This window comes from Phyllobates terribilis, unplaced genomic scaffold (genome assembly GCF_046119375.1).
Source record: "Phyllobates terribilis strain yellow unplaced genomic scaffold, ASM4611937v1 Scaffold_1__5_contigs__length_1240528914, whole genome shotgun sequence".
NCBI lineage: Eukaryota > Metazoa > Chordata > Amphibia > Anura > Dendrobatidae > Phyllobates > Phyllobates terribilis.
Window position 1 is genome coordinate 883,712,375 of NW_027362761.1, and position 19,176 is coordinate 883,731,550.

Sequence of the window (19,176 nt, forward strand, 5' to 3'; positions counted from 1 at the left end):
CATTTTAGTGCCCGCTTAAATAAAAGGACACTTTTGTAATGGAGCCCAGACTTCAAAGGGACTTTGTCCAGGGTTCCATCTGAATCCTGTAATTCACGGGACAATAAAAGTTGCAATGTACATTGGGTGAGTTCACTACTTGCTTAAGATTCTGTTTATTCTATATTGCCGGCTCCTTATACTTTATTTAGGATAACTTTAAAGTGTAGTTCTACAACACTAGAAGAAAAGTGACAATCTTCCCTTTCGTTCTTTGAGTAGAATGAAGTAAAAAATAAGACAATAAGTATTTAAATCTAAACTTAAAAGGTCACAATCTGGATTTATTTTGACAATCTAAAACCTATGTATAGAGTATAAAAAGTGTAATGTTTAAAGCTTTCAGATTAAGTTTAAATCTGGGTTAAGCTCACTCCTATATTTTTTAAGAAGTTTTGTATTTTGAAAAATGATAAAACATAGAACAATGTTGTAATATTCCAAAGGATTATCTGTGAGATATCAGAAGCTGGCATATTCCTCAGTTCTTAAATCATAAAGACATACTTTTACCTAGAGTTCAACAGCAGCTTCCACTAAGAAGCAAGAGACATGGCAGGGTTCCAGGACAGTCACTGACAGTATAGTATGAACATATGAACATTCAACTAAATAGGAGTGTGGGTGGCTATAAAACTTAAGGGAACATCAGAAGGATGAGAAAGAACTGGGAAAACGGAATACATGAAGTGAAAAAAATGATCTGTGGGATGTAATTGAAGCAATACCACATCTATTTTGTGCATGCTGTATTCTATATAACATCAGGTTCAGGATATGAATGGATGTAATTTAAAAATATATATGTTGTTCAAAGATATGGCTCCCAGTTTGATATTTCTTTGCCTTTTTATACATTTTTTTTCCATCGCTGATTTAAGTTTTTACCCATTGCTTTTCCAATATTTTACTTCAGTGAGCCGTTAACATATGCGGCACAAAAGCATAACATTTATTCTACATTTTATCACATTGAAAACTTAGAAGAATGAAACATTTCACTGTTCTTGTTCTTCCAGAATATCTTCTTTTGATCACACAGCTGAACGGATGTGTCCAAGACAATAATAGTAAGAAAAGAAACACATTTAAATGGGTTGAGAGGAAATGAAGCATGAATTTTTACTTGACTTGCTACACTTAAAAAAGAAGTTATGATGCATGTGTGGATGACCGCTTCTAGTCAGGGTTTTCTTTAAAACTTGCCATGGTCTATTTTTATCTATTTTGCTTAATGATTTTTTTGGCAGAATGTAAAACTACCAAACTGCTGCATAAAATAGATAAAAACACATATTAATATATTAGAATTCAGTAAGACATACAAAATTTAGATAGTAATAGGGAATGGGATGCATAGACGTCAATGTTCTAGTTCCATATGCATATTTAAATAAACTGATATGTATGATAGTCTTCCGGCTTTATTTTTATTAGCCCAATCCCTTACATCTGTAAAAGATAAGGGACTATTAGCAGTTTCTGCAACATGCTCATTTTTCTTAGTCCATTGGAAAAAACCTGCGCACAAAAATTGCTATTGGCCATATGAACTTTCAACCAACAACTGACATGTTTGGCCAATGGCTCGTCTTCTCATTTAGACTATAAGTACACATGCTATAGTGCGAAGCTGTTACGATACTGCAACTTAGAACTAGGACAAGAGAGGGAAAGCTGTCCCTGCACTAGGTCTAGTCTGTAGCCCTACGATGGAGTGGGCAACCTATTCCTGGCGAATAGACCCACTGACGTTTCCGAGACTAAACTCAATAGAAGGCCTAAAGGAAGAGGGAAGGAAACCCTGAAATACCTAAGGGCTGGGCTAACAAACAGGTGACCTCCTAGCAGGAAAGGGGGAGCTGCCGAAACAAAAAGGACTAAAAGGAATCTCAGCAGGCAGAACTAGAAAATCCCAGAACTGCATAAGACTAAACACAGAAAAAAATACTATCAAACCTCCTGGCCAGAACACTAACGGATAAACACTGTTGTCCAGCAAGGACTAGGAGGCAGCTGATGGGTAATGAAGGGTGATACAATCACCAGACCAAGACAAACCCAACACTAGGGGAAAAAGACCAGCAGCCAGAAACCACAAGAAAATGGTGTATGGTCAAAAAGACACAGATTCAAACAGAAGCAGCTTGTTTTTTTTTCTTTTTTTTCATACTAGGGACAATGTAAAGTTGGAGGGAACTGATTTGCAAGACCTGGCTCATTGACGGTGCCAGTAAACTTTAGCTGGCGTATGGGAGCCTTCAAAAATCTTTTCTACCTGACGGCAACCAGCATTCTTCTTCTGATTAGTCGACCTGATGTAACCTCACGTGTGCCATGCTAAAATAATTGTGCTATGCCTAATCAAAAGAAAAGCCGTGGATACTGGGAGGTAGGAGACAGTTCTCAGAGTTTCTGTCTAGAAGACACAGATTACTGATGTGGACAACGGACTGGGTCCTGTGATTTGTACCGACTCTAGTACCAACCAAATTTTAAGAGTGAGGAGACAGAAATAAATAAATAGCAGACTTACTCCTCATGCAACAGCTTTCTTGGTTAAAGTAAAAAAAAAAAATAATTGTTACAAATCTTGTGCAGTATCATTCATAAAACTACACGGAAGGCTAAATGTACCAAAAACAACCTATGGCACAGCTATTTTAAGCAGCACATTTGATATGCTCACAAGTTATGGCTAGTGATGAGCAAGAACTGCTCGCTGAGTATTTCCGGGTTGCTCGGGCGGGAACTCGGGTCCCCTCCCTGCATGTTTGGCACTTTTTAGAGAGCCAATGAACATGCAGGGATTGCCTGCCATGCACTGTAATGCCGTAGCCATGTTGGTTGTGGGCATTACAGTGACTGGCTGGCCGCACAGCGTCATCAGGTCTATATCAGACCTGGCGCCGCCATGCTCGCCCCAGTCACTCCGGATCAGACAGTGTAAGGAGAGCTGCTGCTGCTTCAGGGAGAGATTTGCTTGTGTATTAGGTAGTATAGGGAGAAAAACCGTACATTACACATATCCATCTTAACAAACAGTCCTTCTGAGGACTAATCCATCTGCAGAGATATCAGGCAGGCAGGGTGTATAGGCAGGCAGTGTATATAGCAAACTGCAGTGCATATAGCACAAGAAGCTCCATTCCAATTCTGCCTTCTGCTGCTGTTAGATATTTCTATACAAAGGCCCAGGTCTCAGAGGCCAGGAATACTTTTCTTTGGATCTTAATCCTCATTATTTGCTTAAAAAGCAATCCAAAGAACACAGTTTTTCTGCGCCATTTGCTTGTTGGCACTGCAGAATACAGCCAGGTCCTTTCCATATTACAGCGCTAGAAATCCAGGTATTTAAAACTGTGTTTTCTCCATCAAACGGATCACATATACGTTGTCATAAAATACTGCCATTTCTGGCCTCCATTAAAAATTTCCTTTAGTGTGTCAGTGAAGCAATTCACAGCAGTTTGCTGTTCAAACTACTTACCTACAGGCCAGGTATTTAAAACTCTGTTTTCTCCGTCACACAGATCACATATAAGTTCGCTCCAAACTCAGTCATTTGTAGTGAGCGTGGAAGATACTGTCCTGCATTTCAAATGGGCAAGGCACGTGGCAAGGGACTTGATGTGATGGTAATGGTGCATGCAGAGGCCGAGGACAATTCCTTGGGCAAGCCGAAATTGTGCCACAACAAACACCCACATCTTCTCGCATGACCTTCCTGTCCAAATTTCTAGGGGACCGCAGCACACCACTATTGAACCCAGAGCAGTGTCAAAAAGTTGTTGGTTGGATAGCGGATAATGCTTCCAGTCACTTTGCCACCACCACCACCACCGTGAGTCTGGACCGCATATTCCTCACCCTGATCCTCCTTTCTGCCACCATGCCGAGTACCCAGAGACAACTGATCCCAAACTTGGACACTCTGAAGAGATGTTCACTTTTCCATTTAAAGATTCGGGCCTCTCGCCCGGTCCGATTGAAGTGGGGCAAGAGGAGATTGCGTGTAGCGATGCCCAAATATTTGAGCAGCCACGGTCACACGAAGGCGACGGTTGGAAAGTGTCACAAGAGGTGGACAATGATGAGACACAATTGCCAGAAAGTCAGGAGGAGGACCAGGGTGCGGAAGTGGAAGGCGAGGTGGTGGATGATATAGTAACTGACCCAACCTAGCAGGAGGACATGCAGAGCGAGGACAGCAGCACACATTGGGAGGGAGGCAGAGCACCCCAACAGGCAGGAAGAAGCAGTGTGGTGGTCGCAGACAGAAGGCAGGCAACCGTTCCCCGTAACACCAATACAAAGGAAGTTGCCAGTACAACTGTTAGGTCTTCCCGAGTCTGGTTGTTTTTTAAAGACTCTGCCGATAACCCCAAAAAGGCAATTTGCACCACCTGGCAGGCCAGCATCAGCAGGGGTAGCAAAACAACCAGCCTGACCACCACCAGCATTATCAGGCACATGGTAGCAAAGCACCCGACTTTGTGGGCCGAACCCCAGGGTCCAGGAACAGTGTCTGCGGGTGGCACCATTGCTTCTTCCGCTGTTGTGCATGCAAGCCAATCCCCTGTCCATGGTGCATGCGAAGATGCCTCCTGCCCTGCACCTGTCTCTGCACACTCTCAAGTAGCAGCATCAGGAAGCACGTCCATGTCCTTGTCCCAGCACAGCGTTCAGTTGTCCATACCCCAGTCCTTGGAACGCAAGAGCAAATATGCAGCCAATGCCCCACAGGCCAAACTACTAAATTCTCACATTTCACGATGGCTTGCACTCGAAATGTTGCCTTTTAGGCTCGTGGAGACGAAAGCATTCCGCAACCTGATGGCGACGGCCATCCCTCGGTACTTGGTCCCCAGCCACCACTATTTTTCCCGGTGTGCCGTCCCCGCATTACACAAGCACGTGTCCCAAAACATTACCCATGCCCTCAACAACGCAGTTACCGGTAAAGTCCACCTAACCACGGACACGTGGACAAGTGCTTGTGGGCAGGGGTGGTACATCTCGCTGACAGCACACTGTGTTAACATAGTGGAAGCCAGGACCTAGTCGGACTTTGGGACGGAACACATTTTCCCGACGCCAAGGATTGCGGGCCCTAGGTCAATCAGGGTTGACCCCACGGTCTACAGCTCCTGCACCTCATCCTCCTCAGCCTCCTCCTCCTCTTCAGCCTCCATCTCCGAAATGACCACATCAGTCACAAGCTGGAAGCACTGAAGCACTGCCTCGGCCAAGCGGCAACAGGCTGTGCTGAAGCAAATATGCTAAAGTGACAAACTGCACAATGCTGAAGAGTTGTGGACAGCTCTGAAAGAGCAGGAAGATCTGTGGCTCACACCACTGAACCTACAGCCACCCTACTGCATACCCTATAACTGTATAGCAAACTCTCTCCTTTCTTATGGGAACATGACGTACTTGTTACTGTGGCCCTGCTCTGTGTGTCTTTAAATTCTTAGTGGGGTTTTTCCTAAAATTGGTCAGCCTTTGGACTTACTGCATACCCTATAACTGTATAGCAGACCCTCTCCTTTCTAATGGGAATTTGTCGTTACTGTGGCCCTGCTCTGTGTGTCTTTAAATTCTTAGTGGGGTTTTTCCTAAATTTGGTCAGCCATTAGACTCACTGCATACCCTATAACTGTATAGCAGACTCTCTCCTTTCTTATGGGAATTTGTTGTTACTGTGGCCTTGCTCTATGTATCTTTAAATTCTTAATGGGGTTTTTCCTAAAATTGGTCAGCCGTTGGACTCACTGCATACCCTATAACTGTATAGCAGACTCTATTCTTTCTAATGGGAATTTGTCATTACTGTGGCCCTCCTATATGTGTCTTTAAATTCTTAGTGGGGTTTTTCCCAAATTTTGGCAGCCCTTGCAGTCACAGCATAGGCATTACCACTATAGGAGACCTGCTCCTTTATAATGGGATCATTTTTTTTTACTGAGACCCTCCTCTACGTCTCTTCAAAGGGGTATTGGGTTACATCCAAATTTTTGGCAGCACTTGCAGTCACTGAATACTCTATAACAGTATAGGAGACCAACCTGTTAACAACAAAGCATAGCCGGCTGATGTGTCTCTAACAATAGCGAGGGCCGACTGCTAGCCTTTTAAGAATAGTAAGGGCCATTTGATGTCCCTATAAAAATAGGCTTTATGACTTTCAGAGTTTTAACAAACCGCCCAGCGCTGCAAAGTGGTTGAAAGCTGTGGAGCCCGTGCTTGTGGTTGTAGTTAGGCGTTCCTTCCCAGTAAGTGCACTGGGGAGGGCACGGGTAATATTGTGGGACCCGTGCTTGTGGAAGGTGGAGGTGACACTGGGAGAAACAGTGGTGGTTGGGAACTGAGTATGGACACCCGGCCGCTGCCGGCATGAGGTTGTGAAAAGCTTCCGCCTCCATGAGCTTAAAAGGCCATATTTCAAGTGCAAGCAGCTGCCCAGAAATCTGGCAACTTAGTGTAGCGGTCTGTGGGTGGATGAGTGGCAGGCTGCATACTTGCACTTGCACTCCAAGTAACAGAAAACTAAGCAGATGGTGGCCTCTATCATCATCATGGCCTCACCTTGGCACTATGAACTCTCCTAAAGGAGAAGCCAGGGCCCGCCGGAGGAGTCTCCGGTTCTCTGGTGGGCCCGTCCAACCCTGCCGAGAAGCAGCCCTTGCTAAGAAAAGTGTGGCGGAAGGTTCCCGGACACTCTGTGGCTGCTTTTATAATGTGGATCGGCCATGCTTATGCATGTTATTTCTTAAACTGCATTACAGATCAGTCCATTGTCCAACTCTGTATTCAAGAAATTAAATGCGCAAAGAAAGATGTGTGTGTGTCAAAGCACCACCGACAAGTGCGAGTTGATATTGAACAAGCTGCCATTGCTTCTGCAACAAGCTGCATTAGAGCACTTCCTGGGAGAAATGACACGCAGGGTAGATACGGTTTCCCTCTATGCCAGTCCTTTCACCGAGCTAAATACAACTGTCAGCAAAAAAAGTTGTGGACTGGCTCCATACCGTCCCTGGCCACATTCACCTGTCCACCTGTTTGTGGTTAGGCGGTCCTTCCCAGTAAGTGCACTGGGGAGGGCACGGTTAATGTTGTGGGACCCGTGCTTGTGGAAGGCGGAGGTGACACTGGGAGAAACAGTGGTGGTGGGGACCGAGTATGAACACCCGGCCGCCGCTGGCATGAGGTTACGAAAAGCTTCCGCCTCCAAGAGCCTAAAAAGCCACATTTCAAGTGCAAGTGTGGCACCCCAGGGGTCTGGTTTTCCACAGTAACAGCAATGTTATGTCTGAGAGCAGGTGGGAGGTCTCTTGGTCAGGGATCCTATGCATGCCACACCTCCTGCCCAGTCCTGGGAGGGGAAGAACTTCCCCTAGATAAACCTAGGGCTGAGGCAGGGTGAGTGAGTAGAGAAGAAGTAGAGAAGAGAAGCAGCATAGGAAGAAACAACAGGAGCTCTGTGGGAGCAGTGTTACAAAGAGTCAGGGGCTGGCAGCTGCAGAGCTCGCCCTGACTGAGAAGATTTCTTACCGGACCCGGAGTCCGAGGCTGTGGGGACTAACTCCTACCCAGCAGCAGAATCCGTCAGGCAGGGGATTTCAGGTCCTCTGGCCAAGAAACCCGAAGGCACGGTCACACGCATGGGACCAGCACCGCCGTCGTGGAGCGGAAGCTACTAGAAGGCCCCGAGTCACCGGCCATACGGGTGAGCACCACACGGTACACTCAGGGATGTGGGCTACTTATACTCGCTTCTAGCAAGGTAGCCAGAAGAGTATCGTTAGTTTGGGAGGCCTACAACTCCGCCTGGCCAGGGGAGATCCCATCTGCTCAAGGACTGACCAGGCACCAACCGCTAGCCAGTACTCCGGGAGGGTCTATCTTTGTCACCAGTAAAGACCCTGAACTACACCGCATCGTCTCTGAGTGGTTCCTGCTACCCCCATCATCCACGTCGGCTGCCCTGAGGCCATACCCCTCCCGTTGGGGGTTATACCATCTACGCTGCACTATCCTACCACCGGCCTCAGCGGTCTGCCCTGCAGCGGCAGCTCCATAGCTGCATTCAACGGGTGGCGTAGTCGTCCTACATCTACCGCTGATACAGTGCCACTTAGTCTGACTCCCTGGGCACGGACCGGATCACCGCCACGAGACTACAACCCTCAAGAGATCCGGCTCCGGGTAAGCTCCCGCGTGCGCAACGCAGCGCGACACAGGCCCAGGGGCACGTCACAAGCAGCTGTCAAAAATTTGGCAGTATAGTATTGCCGCCTGTGGGTGGCTGGCTGCATACTTGCGCTTGCATTCCAAGGAATGGGGTAGGGACAACTGAACGCTGCACTGGGACAAGGACGTGGACAGTGATTGTTGCAAGTCTGCAACAACAGGTGCATGGCGGGAGGCATCTTCACATGCGCCAAGGATCACTTATGATGGGCACACTTTTAGGCAGTGACCTGGGAGTCAGAAATGCTTCCAGAGGTCTTCCCCATGCTGTTCCCATGTTTTTTCAGCACTGTATGCATGTGTCTGATGATGTGTCACACACCACATGGACCGATAAGGTTGTAAAATGTTACATTTATATTTCCCAGTGAATACGTTTGTCTTTGTTGAAAGCAATGCAAAAGTGCAAAAAAGCATCAAAAACGCTACGTGTGAACATAGCCCAAGGTGTGGAGGAGTATTTTTGTTTTTGGAGAAAGAGGCGTAGGAGGCTGTGTCAAAGCCTCCACGGATGTACCCAATAGATAGCGTGCTGCCGCATGATTCCAGGTTTGACTATAGTTTCTAATGTTACAGTTTTCCAGGGTAAAATTATTAGACAAATCTGTAACACAGTAAAGGGTGTGCTACAGTATATTATTAAAGAGGAATGGCTACTGAATTTTTTTTATTTTATGAGTTTAAAGGGAATTGTATAGGTATTGCTAAAAAATTTTCTGTCCTTGACATATTCTTAAGTCTGTCTGTGAAGTTGCAAAAAAAGAAAACGTTATCTTTTCATGACAAAATACAATCCTAATGAAGCTGGCTCTTCCTTTTTTGTATCCTTTGTACTTTGTCACACTTTATGCTATACAGTAAAGCTAAACATGGTACTAAGAATAGATCTCACCATCAATTTGCAGACTTGGGATTTCACTGGGTTTATAGTACACTGTTACTAAAGATCTGGTCATTTGTAATGTCCCACTGTTTGACCTATTGGTCAGTGTAGAAGATCTCCTGAGTATATATGACCCATGTTTGGCTAAGTTCACTGTGAGCTTTCTATTTACAGGGACGATCAATTTATGGGTCAAGGAATTGACAAACTTAAATAAGATCAGGGAATAGGAAGGAAAACTTTCCACATCTAATATTAGCTGCTCCAGTAAACATCTTTACAGATCTGCTGAAAACATACAAGAAGCGCATTTGAACTTACATTTGTAAATTATAAAAAAAAATTTAAATCAATGTAAAAAAAAAACAAATGTTAAAGCATCCATCTAATAAAAAATAATTTCTAGGTTTATAAAAAGTGCTTGTTGTAATATCTGTTGATCTCCATATTTGCCAGTAGTCATGTATAGCATAGATCTATATAGGGATGTGAACATGTCAGTACAAACCTGATTATATTTTAATTAACATCGTATTTGATTTTGAATCAAAGACTTAAAGGAATTGTCTTACACTGAAATATATATATTTTTTTACATAGAATGATTTAAAACAGGGGCATATTCTCCTTCCAGCAGCTCTGTGGATCCTGCATTAGCTGTTCCTCAGGGTTTACACTGGCTCCAGAGGTCTTGTCTCTACCATTCGGGAGTCACCAGGACTGCTGAAGCCTATAGTTGGCTGGACTAGAAGGTGACTAGAAGAGCACATAATCTGGTGTTTCTCACCTGACCTCTGCAGGCCATCACAGGCTGCAGCAGTCCTGGTAATTTCCAAGCGGTGCAGGCATCGCTTCTGAGGCCAATGCAGAATACTGAAGCGGCCTAAGTTGGATCGATGAGCGTGCTGAAAGATTTTTGTTTTAAAACATTTAAGCCTAAAAAATTTCTTAAAAGTAGGACAACTTCTTTAACTTTTAACCCTTTGATATTTAACTTAGCTTGTTAATAGCATTTTATATATTAAAAAATGTACCGTGTTGAATGTTGGTGTAATAAAAAAAATGCTAAACTTTTTCTGATAAATATTAGGGTAAAATGTGTCACTTAATACATCTTATGCCAAGGAAATTTCAGGCTTCTCAATACCAGATTGAAGGGTACTCTGAGGTACTGGGTCTATAATTTCTGTTATACATTCCTAAAATATTGATATGCAGTCCGATTTATTATGCTATCACATTTATTAATACAATTATTATTGGTTAGAATATTTCTGACATATTATCAATGGAAACATCTATATTATGCTTCACAAAACTATGTGTCATAAGCCTCTGGTTGGGGACCATTGACCAATTTGAATTTACAAGTACAATACCTAAGAGAGTGTCTTTACAGCTTAAAAGTCCACTGTACTTACCAGAGCAAATTTTTTGTTAAGAATCATCTGCTCCACCAGTGAAGACTCATTATGGAAAAGATGAGGCTGCATATGGCTCCACATATGTGGAAACCACCAAAACTCATCCACTGAATTCAGCAAGAGGTCATCACCTCTATCCTCCTTCTCAGTACCTACAAGACAAATATAGGAAATTATTTAATGTTGTACTCGTTACCTTTAAGGAATTATAAAGGAAAGTATCTTTAATCTGCACATTTCAAGATTTCTGATTATGATGTTATAAAATATTGAGGATATTTCAATTTTGCATTTTAATTAAAATTACAGTTTCATGCAGTATTTGTTTATTGTATGCACTTGTAATCTGTCTTAAATATATATAAAAATCTTCACATCAATTTAAATTGTTGCATGTTAATTATGTTTTAGCCATGTGCTTTAAAATAATAGTGGATGAAGAAAATAAGCCAACCAGTGTGCACAGTTGCACCGTCATGAGCATGGACATACCGTATATGCACTTGATTAGCAGATGCATGATTATACAAAATACTGCACACATAAATATAACCTTTTAATATATGGATGCCTGTAAACACATACATAAAGTACATATTATACACACTGTGACACAAATACACACACATAGATATACATACAGAGGGTGAAATAAGTATTGAAAACTTCACCAATTTTCTATGTAATATATTTTTCTAAAGGTGCTATTGACATGAAATTCTCACCAGATGTCTGTAACAACCCATCCAATCCACAAAAGCAAAAAAGTCAAATCATAGATGTCCATAATTTAGGTTATATGTAGGGATAAGTGAACCCGAACGGTAAAGTTCTGGGTCCGTACCAAACACCTTTTGTTACTTTTCAGGTTCGGCAGCCCTAACAAAGATTGTTGAAAGGCTGCAGCGCAGCCAATCAACAAGTTTTCCTGTGCAGGTACTTCTGACTCAATCACAGCCGTGCCATGTCAAGTTTAAAAAAAAAATAAATAAAAAAGATATGCGGTCTTGTCTATTATTGATAACCAGCACTAGTAAAGCGGACAGCTGCGGACAAAAGCCCACAGCTGTCAGCGTTATCTTGGCTGGTTATCAAAAATAGAGTGGTCACCACACCATTTTTTAAAATTTTTAGCAAACAGCAGACAGCTGGGGGCTAGTATTTTCAGACTGGGAAGGGACCATGAATATTGGCCCTCCCCAGCCTAAATAAAGCAGCCCGCAGTCACCTAGAAAAGGCATGTCTACCGGCTCTTCCCACTTGCTGTGTTTAGTTGTCAAGTGGAGTAATACTATTGGGGTTGATGTCAGCTTTGTAATGTCAGCTGATATCAAGCTCAGGGGTTAGTAATAGAGAAACATCTATCAGACACCCCCATTACTAACCCCGTCAGTTTAAGTTAAAAAACACACACACAGAGTAAAGTCCTTTATTTGAAATAAAAACTCACCAACCCTCTTTTACCCATTTATTATTTTCCTAATAAAAATAAAAAAAACAGTATTCTTTACCTGTCCACTGATAATCAATATGTCCCACAGAGAGCCCACCTCAGCTACATCTGGATGCATTGCTGAGCGTTGGCATTGATGTGACCACTCAGTCCTGCATTCAGGAGACACTGAGCTGCGCGTGAGAACGCATATGGATTATTGGCAGACAGGTGAGGAATACTGTGATTTTTTATTTTTATTTTTACATTAATAAATTGGTAAAAGATGGTGGGGAGTGCTTATTTCAAATTAAGGAGTATTTTCTGTGAGTTGATTTCAATTAAAGGACTTTTTTTCTGTGTGTGTCTTTAACTAATTTTCACTACAGGGTTAGTAATGGGGGTGTCTTACAGACACCTCTCCATTACTAACCCTTGGGCTTGATGTCAGCTGACATTACGAAGCTGACATCAATCCCACAAATATTAACTCACTTGCCACCACACCAGTGCAAGTGGGAAGAACCGGCCGGGCAAAGCGCCAGAATTGCCGCATCCAATAGATGTGCCTTTTCTGGGGCAGCTGCGGGCTTCTATTTTTAGGCTGGTGAGGGCCAATGTCCATGGCCCTTTCCCCATCTAAGAATATCAGCCCCCAACTGTCTGCTTTAGCTTGGCTGGTTGTCAAAAACTAAGGGGACCCCACAGTGTTTTTTTAAATTATTTATTTAAATAATTTAAAATAATGGCGTGGTGACCCCTCTATTTTTGCTAATCAGCCAAGGTAATGCTGACAGCTGAGAGCTGCAGCCCATAGCTGGCAGCTTTACCTGTGCTGGTTAGCAAGAATAGAGAGGACAGCGTGTGAGCCAGCGGCTGTGACCAGCAGTGAAAAAGTTACCGTCGGTCAGGCGTTGGTTGATGACTACTACTGTCATCGTGTGCCTGGACCTACTGATAGCAGCGAGAACAGGTGATGCTTATGAGACTATTCACTAGCCTATGCATATTAAGAAATATGTGAGTGACATATTTAATAAGTGCAGTGCAGGTGTAGCTTACTGCACATGTATTTAGCTAATAAATAAATAAAAGAAAAAAAATGGCTTGGGGTTCCCCTTATTTTTAATACTCAGCTCAGGGAAAGCAGTCAGTTGGTGGCTAGTGTTATTATTCTGGGAAGGGGGTAATAAACTCGGAGTATCCCAGGCTTTTAATATCAGCTCACACCTGTCTGCGTAGCCTTATGGTTATTAAAAAGGGGGTATGTAGAAGGAAAGAAACAGCTCACGCTTTCGAGGAACAATCAGCACGGAAGCCCATGATCGACGCCACTGCTCAGCGCCCATTATTTGCAGGAGAATAAGGAAGGATCCAGCGTCTGATCCAGGTATATATAAAATGAACTGTGGTAAGCTTACTGACATCAATGCTCTTCGCAGCAGCCAGATTCACACACTACTGTCAGTGTGTTCTGGACGATGTGCTGAGCAGTCACATCACTGATGTCACAGCTCAGCACTGCATCTAGATGTAGCAGAGTTGGGGATAGTCGTGGGATGTGGGATGTATTTACAGTGGACCCCTTTTGATTATTTTATTTTTTAAAGGTAATAAATGGGTAAAAGAGAAGTTGGGAAGTGTTTTGTAAATGGACTTTTATCTGTGTGTGTTGTTAATTGCTTTTGACTACGTGGTTAGTAATGGGGGTGTCTTATAGACACCTCTCCATTACTAACCCCTGGGCTTGATGTCAGCGGACATTACACTGCTGACATCAACTCCAAACTATTAGCCCACTTGCCAATGCACCAGGGCAAGTGGGAATAGCCGGGCAAGTGGGAATAGCCAGGCAAAGCACCTTTTCTTTTGGATGCACCTTTTCTGGGGAGGGTGCAGACTGCTATTCTTGTGTGGCACCTTAGTAATGAGATACCTTTTATAAGTTGAACCAGCTGATATTATTTTTCACTAAGTGGTATGATTGCTTTCTAATTACTAGATAGATTTCAGCTGGTGTCCTGAATTTCCATGGCTTTTTGCACCTCTGTTTCTTTATGTGTTCAATACTTTTTTTCCTGTCTCATTTCTCATTATTACACATAATTTTATTCATGGACAGCTATGGTTTGAGTTCTTTGCCTGTGTGGATTGGATGGGCTGTTACCGACATCTGGTGAGAATTTCATGTCAATAGCACCTTTAGAAATATATTTATTTAGAAAATTGTTGACATGTTCAATACTTATTTCACCTGCTGTATATCATTTTCATAACACAACATGTTAAGTTATACCACTGAAAGGTATCATGTAGAGATGAGCAGATCAGGTAATATTTAAATTTGCCTGTTTGCACAAATTTTACTGGGAAGCTCAATTAGCAGAAACATGATTTTTCATGAATTTAAAGTCCCTTGTTATGCTGTCTCCAGATCCGAGAGCATAATAAAAATATGATGTAAAAAATGTTTAAAAATATCCTCCGCTCCACTCTTTAGCAGCACCTGCTGCTCCCTATCCAGAACTCCAGGCTTCCGTTGTGTCACATGTTCAACCCGGTATACACTTTAGGCCGGGTCTCTCCCCACAAGCAGGCCCTGGAGTTAACTATGCATGTGCACTAACCTCCATGGCAGCGGCCCATAGTTACAGCCCAGCATTTACTCTACTGCGAGTAGACTGGAAGTTATGGTCTAGAGAGAACACTGGGCCAGATATGCAGCATGATGGAGGCATGGAATACCAGACAGCAGGCGAGGAGCAGTGGAGAGAGGCCTGGGAGGTGATCAGTGATGTGACTATGTTTTTAATTTTCTTTTTTAACCTCAGCTCTGTACTTTTCAAAAACATCCAAATGACCCTGATCAAAAGTTCACATACCCTGGTGATTTTGGCTTGATAACATGCACAGAATTTGACACAAATGGGTTTGAATGGCTACTAAAGGAAACATCCTCACCTGTGACCTGTTTGCTTGTAATCAGTGTGTGTGCATAAAAGCTGAGTGAGTTTCTGGGATCCAGACAGACTCTTGCATCTTTCATCCAGCCACTGGATTGTGAGTCATGGGGAAAGCAAAAGAATTGTCAACGGATCTACGGAAAAAGGTAGTTGAACTGTATAACACAGGAAAGGGATACTAAAAAATATCCAAAGAATTGATAATGCCAGTCAGCAGCGTTCAAACTGTGATTAACAAATGGAAAATCAGGGGCTCTGTAAAAACCAAACCACGGTCAGGTAGACCAACAAAAATTTCGGCCACAACTGCCAGGAAAATTGTTCGGGATGCAAGGAAAAACCCACAAATAACAACAGCTGAAACTCAGGACTCTCTGAAAACTAGCGGTGTGGCTGTTTCAAGATGCACAATAAGGAAGCACTTGAAGAAAATTGTGCTTCATGGTCGAGTCGCCAGAAGAAAGCCATTACTGCTCAAATGCCACAAAGTATCTTCCCTACAATACGCCAAACAGCACAGAGACAAGCCTCAAAACTTCTGGAACAAGGTAATTTGGTGTGATGAGACCAAAATTTAACTTTTTGGCCACAGCTATAAACGTTACATTTGGAGAGAGGTCAACAAGGCCTATGATGAAAGGAACACCATTCCTACAGTAAAGCATACAGGTGGATCGCTGATGTTTTGGGGATGTGTGAGCTACAAAGGCACTGGAAATTTGGTAAAAGTTGAAGGAAAGATGAATGCAGCACGTTATCAGCAAATACTGAAGGCAAATTTTCACTCATGAGCCCGGAAGCTGCGTATGGGACGTAGTTGGACGTTCCAACATGACAACGATCCAAAACACAAGGTCAAGTCGACCTGTAATTGGCTACATCAGAACAAAGTGAAGGCTCTGGAGTAGCCATCTCAGTCTCCTGACCTCAGTATCATTGAGCCACTCTGGGGAGATCTCAAGCGCGCAGTTCATGCTAGACTGCCCAGGAATTTACAGGAACTGGAGGCTTTTTGCCAAGAAGAATGGGCAGCTTTACCATCTGAGAAAATAAAGAACCTCATCCACAACTACCGCAAAAGACTTCAAGTTGTCATTGATGTTAGAGGGGGCAATACACAGTATTAAGAACTCAGATATGTGAACTTTTGATCAAGGTAATTTGGATGTTTTTGTTTGTCCTTAAGACTTAAAAAGAGAAAACACAGTAATTTGACAATAAATGGCTTCACCCAACCAATAACCATGAGTGGAGAAAAAGTTTTTTTGTTATCATTCAAATTCTCTGAAACAAGGCCAATAAAGGAAAAATTCTGCCGGGATAGGTAAACTTTTGAGCACAACTGTATATATAATATATAGAAATCATATATGACTGTATTTAATTATATTTACACATATATACACATGGTAACACAGACACCCAAATATACAGCATACCAGACCTGAGTAAAACTGCCCCTTGGCAGCTCCTGCCCAGGCTACAGAGTGGTACAGCCAAAGGGCTGGTAATAGTGGTGTCCTGCACAATGCGGCATCCAGCCTGCCCAATGTCATGATTTCAAAGGTATCTGTATCCTCAAGATGCAGATACAGTTGAATACAAAGATGAAACAATTAGCTACCTCTTCCACTATTTATGTTAGAACCCTCCTGTTTGTTTTTCTATCTTGTGGTTTGCGGTCATGTGACCATCTGCCTTTATATTCCAGCTCCGCCCTCCTGGCTGTGCTGGATTTCAGTGTTCTACTGTCTCTCTAGCCTGGTGCTTCTGTGCCTTTCTCTGTCAAGTTCGCTTGATCCTCTGGGACCTCTAGTACTTTTTGTCAGTTTGTCTTTTTGTGCTCTGCAACAACTTGTGTTTAGGAGGTGTCCCATTTTTGTCCCAGTCCTTAGTTCATTTAGGGACCCCTCCCTTAATTCTATAGGTCTTTGTTCAGACTAGCCGAGCAATTAGGTGGGTCTGTTCACAAGGAACAGGCAGCCCGCTACATCATAGGGATTCAGCTTAGTCTTACTGTAGGGACAGCTCTCCCCTATCTTTCCTTAGTACATGTTGCAGATCATAACAGTAAGTCCAGCCCAAAAAACTAAAAGGAAAGAAATTCGGGGATCAGTATGGTTTCCGTCCAGAAGTTGACTCAACACCAGCAGGGATTGTCTCTGGAGGTGGCCGAGCTTCAGCAACACGTAAGTAGATGTCCTGGAGCGCATTTTGTCAAACCCAAGGTAGGACTGCCTGATGTTTTTTATGGTAAACAGCAAGATTTTTTTTCCTTTAAAAATGCTTGTTTGTTATATTTTCGTTAGAGACCAAGATCCTCTGGGAATGAATCACAGCACTGTTAGAACCCTCCTGTTTGTTTTTCTATCTTGTGGTTTGCGGTCATGTGACCATCTGCCTTTATATTCCAGCTCCGCCCTCCTGGCTGTGCTGGACTTCAGTGTTCTACTGTCTCTCTAGCCTGGTGCTTCTGTGCCTTTCTCTGTCAAGTTCGCTTGGTCCTCTGGGACCTCTAGTACTTTTTGTCAGTTTGTCTTGTTATGATCTGCAACATGTACTAAGGAAAGATAGGGGAAAGCTTTTCCTACAGTAAGACTAAGCTGAATCCCTACGATGGAGCGGGCTGCCTGTTCCTTGTGAACAGACCCACCTTAGTCCTCGGCTAGTCAGAACGAAGATCTATAGAATTAAGGGAGGGGCCCTAAATGAACTAAGGACTGGGACAAAAATGGGACCCCTCCTAAACAGAAGTTGTTGCAGAGCACAAAAAGGCAAACTGACAAAAAGTACTAGAGGTCCCAGAGAACCAAGCGAACTTGACAGAGAAAGGCACAGAAGCACCAGGCTAGAGAGACAGTAGAACACTGAAGTCCAGCACAGCCAAGAGGGTGGAGCTGGAATATAAAGGCAGATGGTCACATGACCGCAAACCACAAGATAGAAAAACAAACAGGAGGGTTCTAACAATTTACCTTTTGCATCTGAGTCTCAGAGTAACAGGCACAATAGCATCACAGGATTGGACATACTGAGCAAAGCCTCAGTCCACATGCTGCAGAGAGCGGAATGGCACATTAGAGGATTGGAACGAGGTGAGTTTTTTTTTCCTTTTGTTGGCATTTACTTGTGAGAAGCTGTGTATGCCATCATACAGTGTGTGAGCTATCATACTGTGTGGTCGCTGTGGAGGTATCATACCATGCGTTTGGCTATGAAAACATCATACCTTGTGTGAGAAACACTGTAAGGATGTCATGCTGTATGTGAGTGTCTGTCGGAGCATAATACTGAGTGTAGGTTGTATAAGTTATGGAAAAATGCAAGAGAGCTATAGGGTGTTATCCAATTAATAAATGTTACATAAAAGTATTAAAAACTGCTCACCTTGTAGGGTTGTGTGGGACACAACACCTATAAAGCCTGAACTCCAAATGCTGCAGCTTCCTGTGGATATATCAGAGATAGATGCTGGGAAAGGAAGTTGTTTCTGCGCTCTCTGGAGTCACAACAAACCATTAGTATGGATAAAAATGTAGGTTTATTGTCTACGCGTTTCAGAGTCCACCGACTCCTTCCTCAGGACAACCATACATAACAACGAGGTAATCAACATACATGACCATGTACAACTTCCTTTCCCAGCAGCTATCTAGGTTGTGTGAGTGGCTGTGAGGGCATTATACTATGTGTGGGGCAAGTGGAGATTTTATATTGTGTGGGGAGCTGTGGGGGCATCATGATACATGTTGGGCTGTGTGGACATCATGCCGTGAGTGGGGTAGACTGCTGGACATCATACTGGGTGTGTGTGGGAGAATGGTGTTCTCCACTGTGTGGAGAATGTGGGAGCATAATATTTTGTGTGAGGTGGGCTGTGGAAGTAATCATACTGTCCACTGAGGGGGAATTATAATGTAATTTGGGGAGCAGTGGGATGTCATACTGTGTGTGGGTGCATTGAGGGCATCGTATTGTGTGTGTGTGGGAGGGCGTGGATGTATGATGAGCTATGGGGCATCATACTACATGGGGGTGCCATGGGGCATTATCTTGTGTGTGGTGGTTATGGGGCATCATACAGTGTAGGGAGAGTGTTTGATAGCAATGTAGGAATGGGTGAATTGTGGGACAGATACAACTCTGCTTCTTGGGAAATGTACTCCAGATGTATAGAGA

General features: G+C 43.3%; 1 protein-coding gene across 3 annotated transcripts in view; it reads right to left on the bottom strand.

Moving 5' to 3' along the window:
- LOC141154236 (bifunctional heparan sulfate N-deacetylase/N-sulfotransferase 3-like) overlaps positions 1–19,176 on the bottom strand; it is an 875,193-nt gene that overhangs the window by 510,330 nt on the left and 345,687 nt on the right. For all 3 annotated transcript variants that reach the window (XM_073639857.1, XM_073639847.1, XM_073639839.1), the window contains exon 4: positions 10,600–10,754. In XM_073639857.1, coding sequence (XP_073495958.1) covers positions 10,600–10,754 — 155 coding nt within the window. The remainder of the gene's footprint in view (positions 1–10,599; positions 10,755–19,176) is intronic.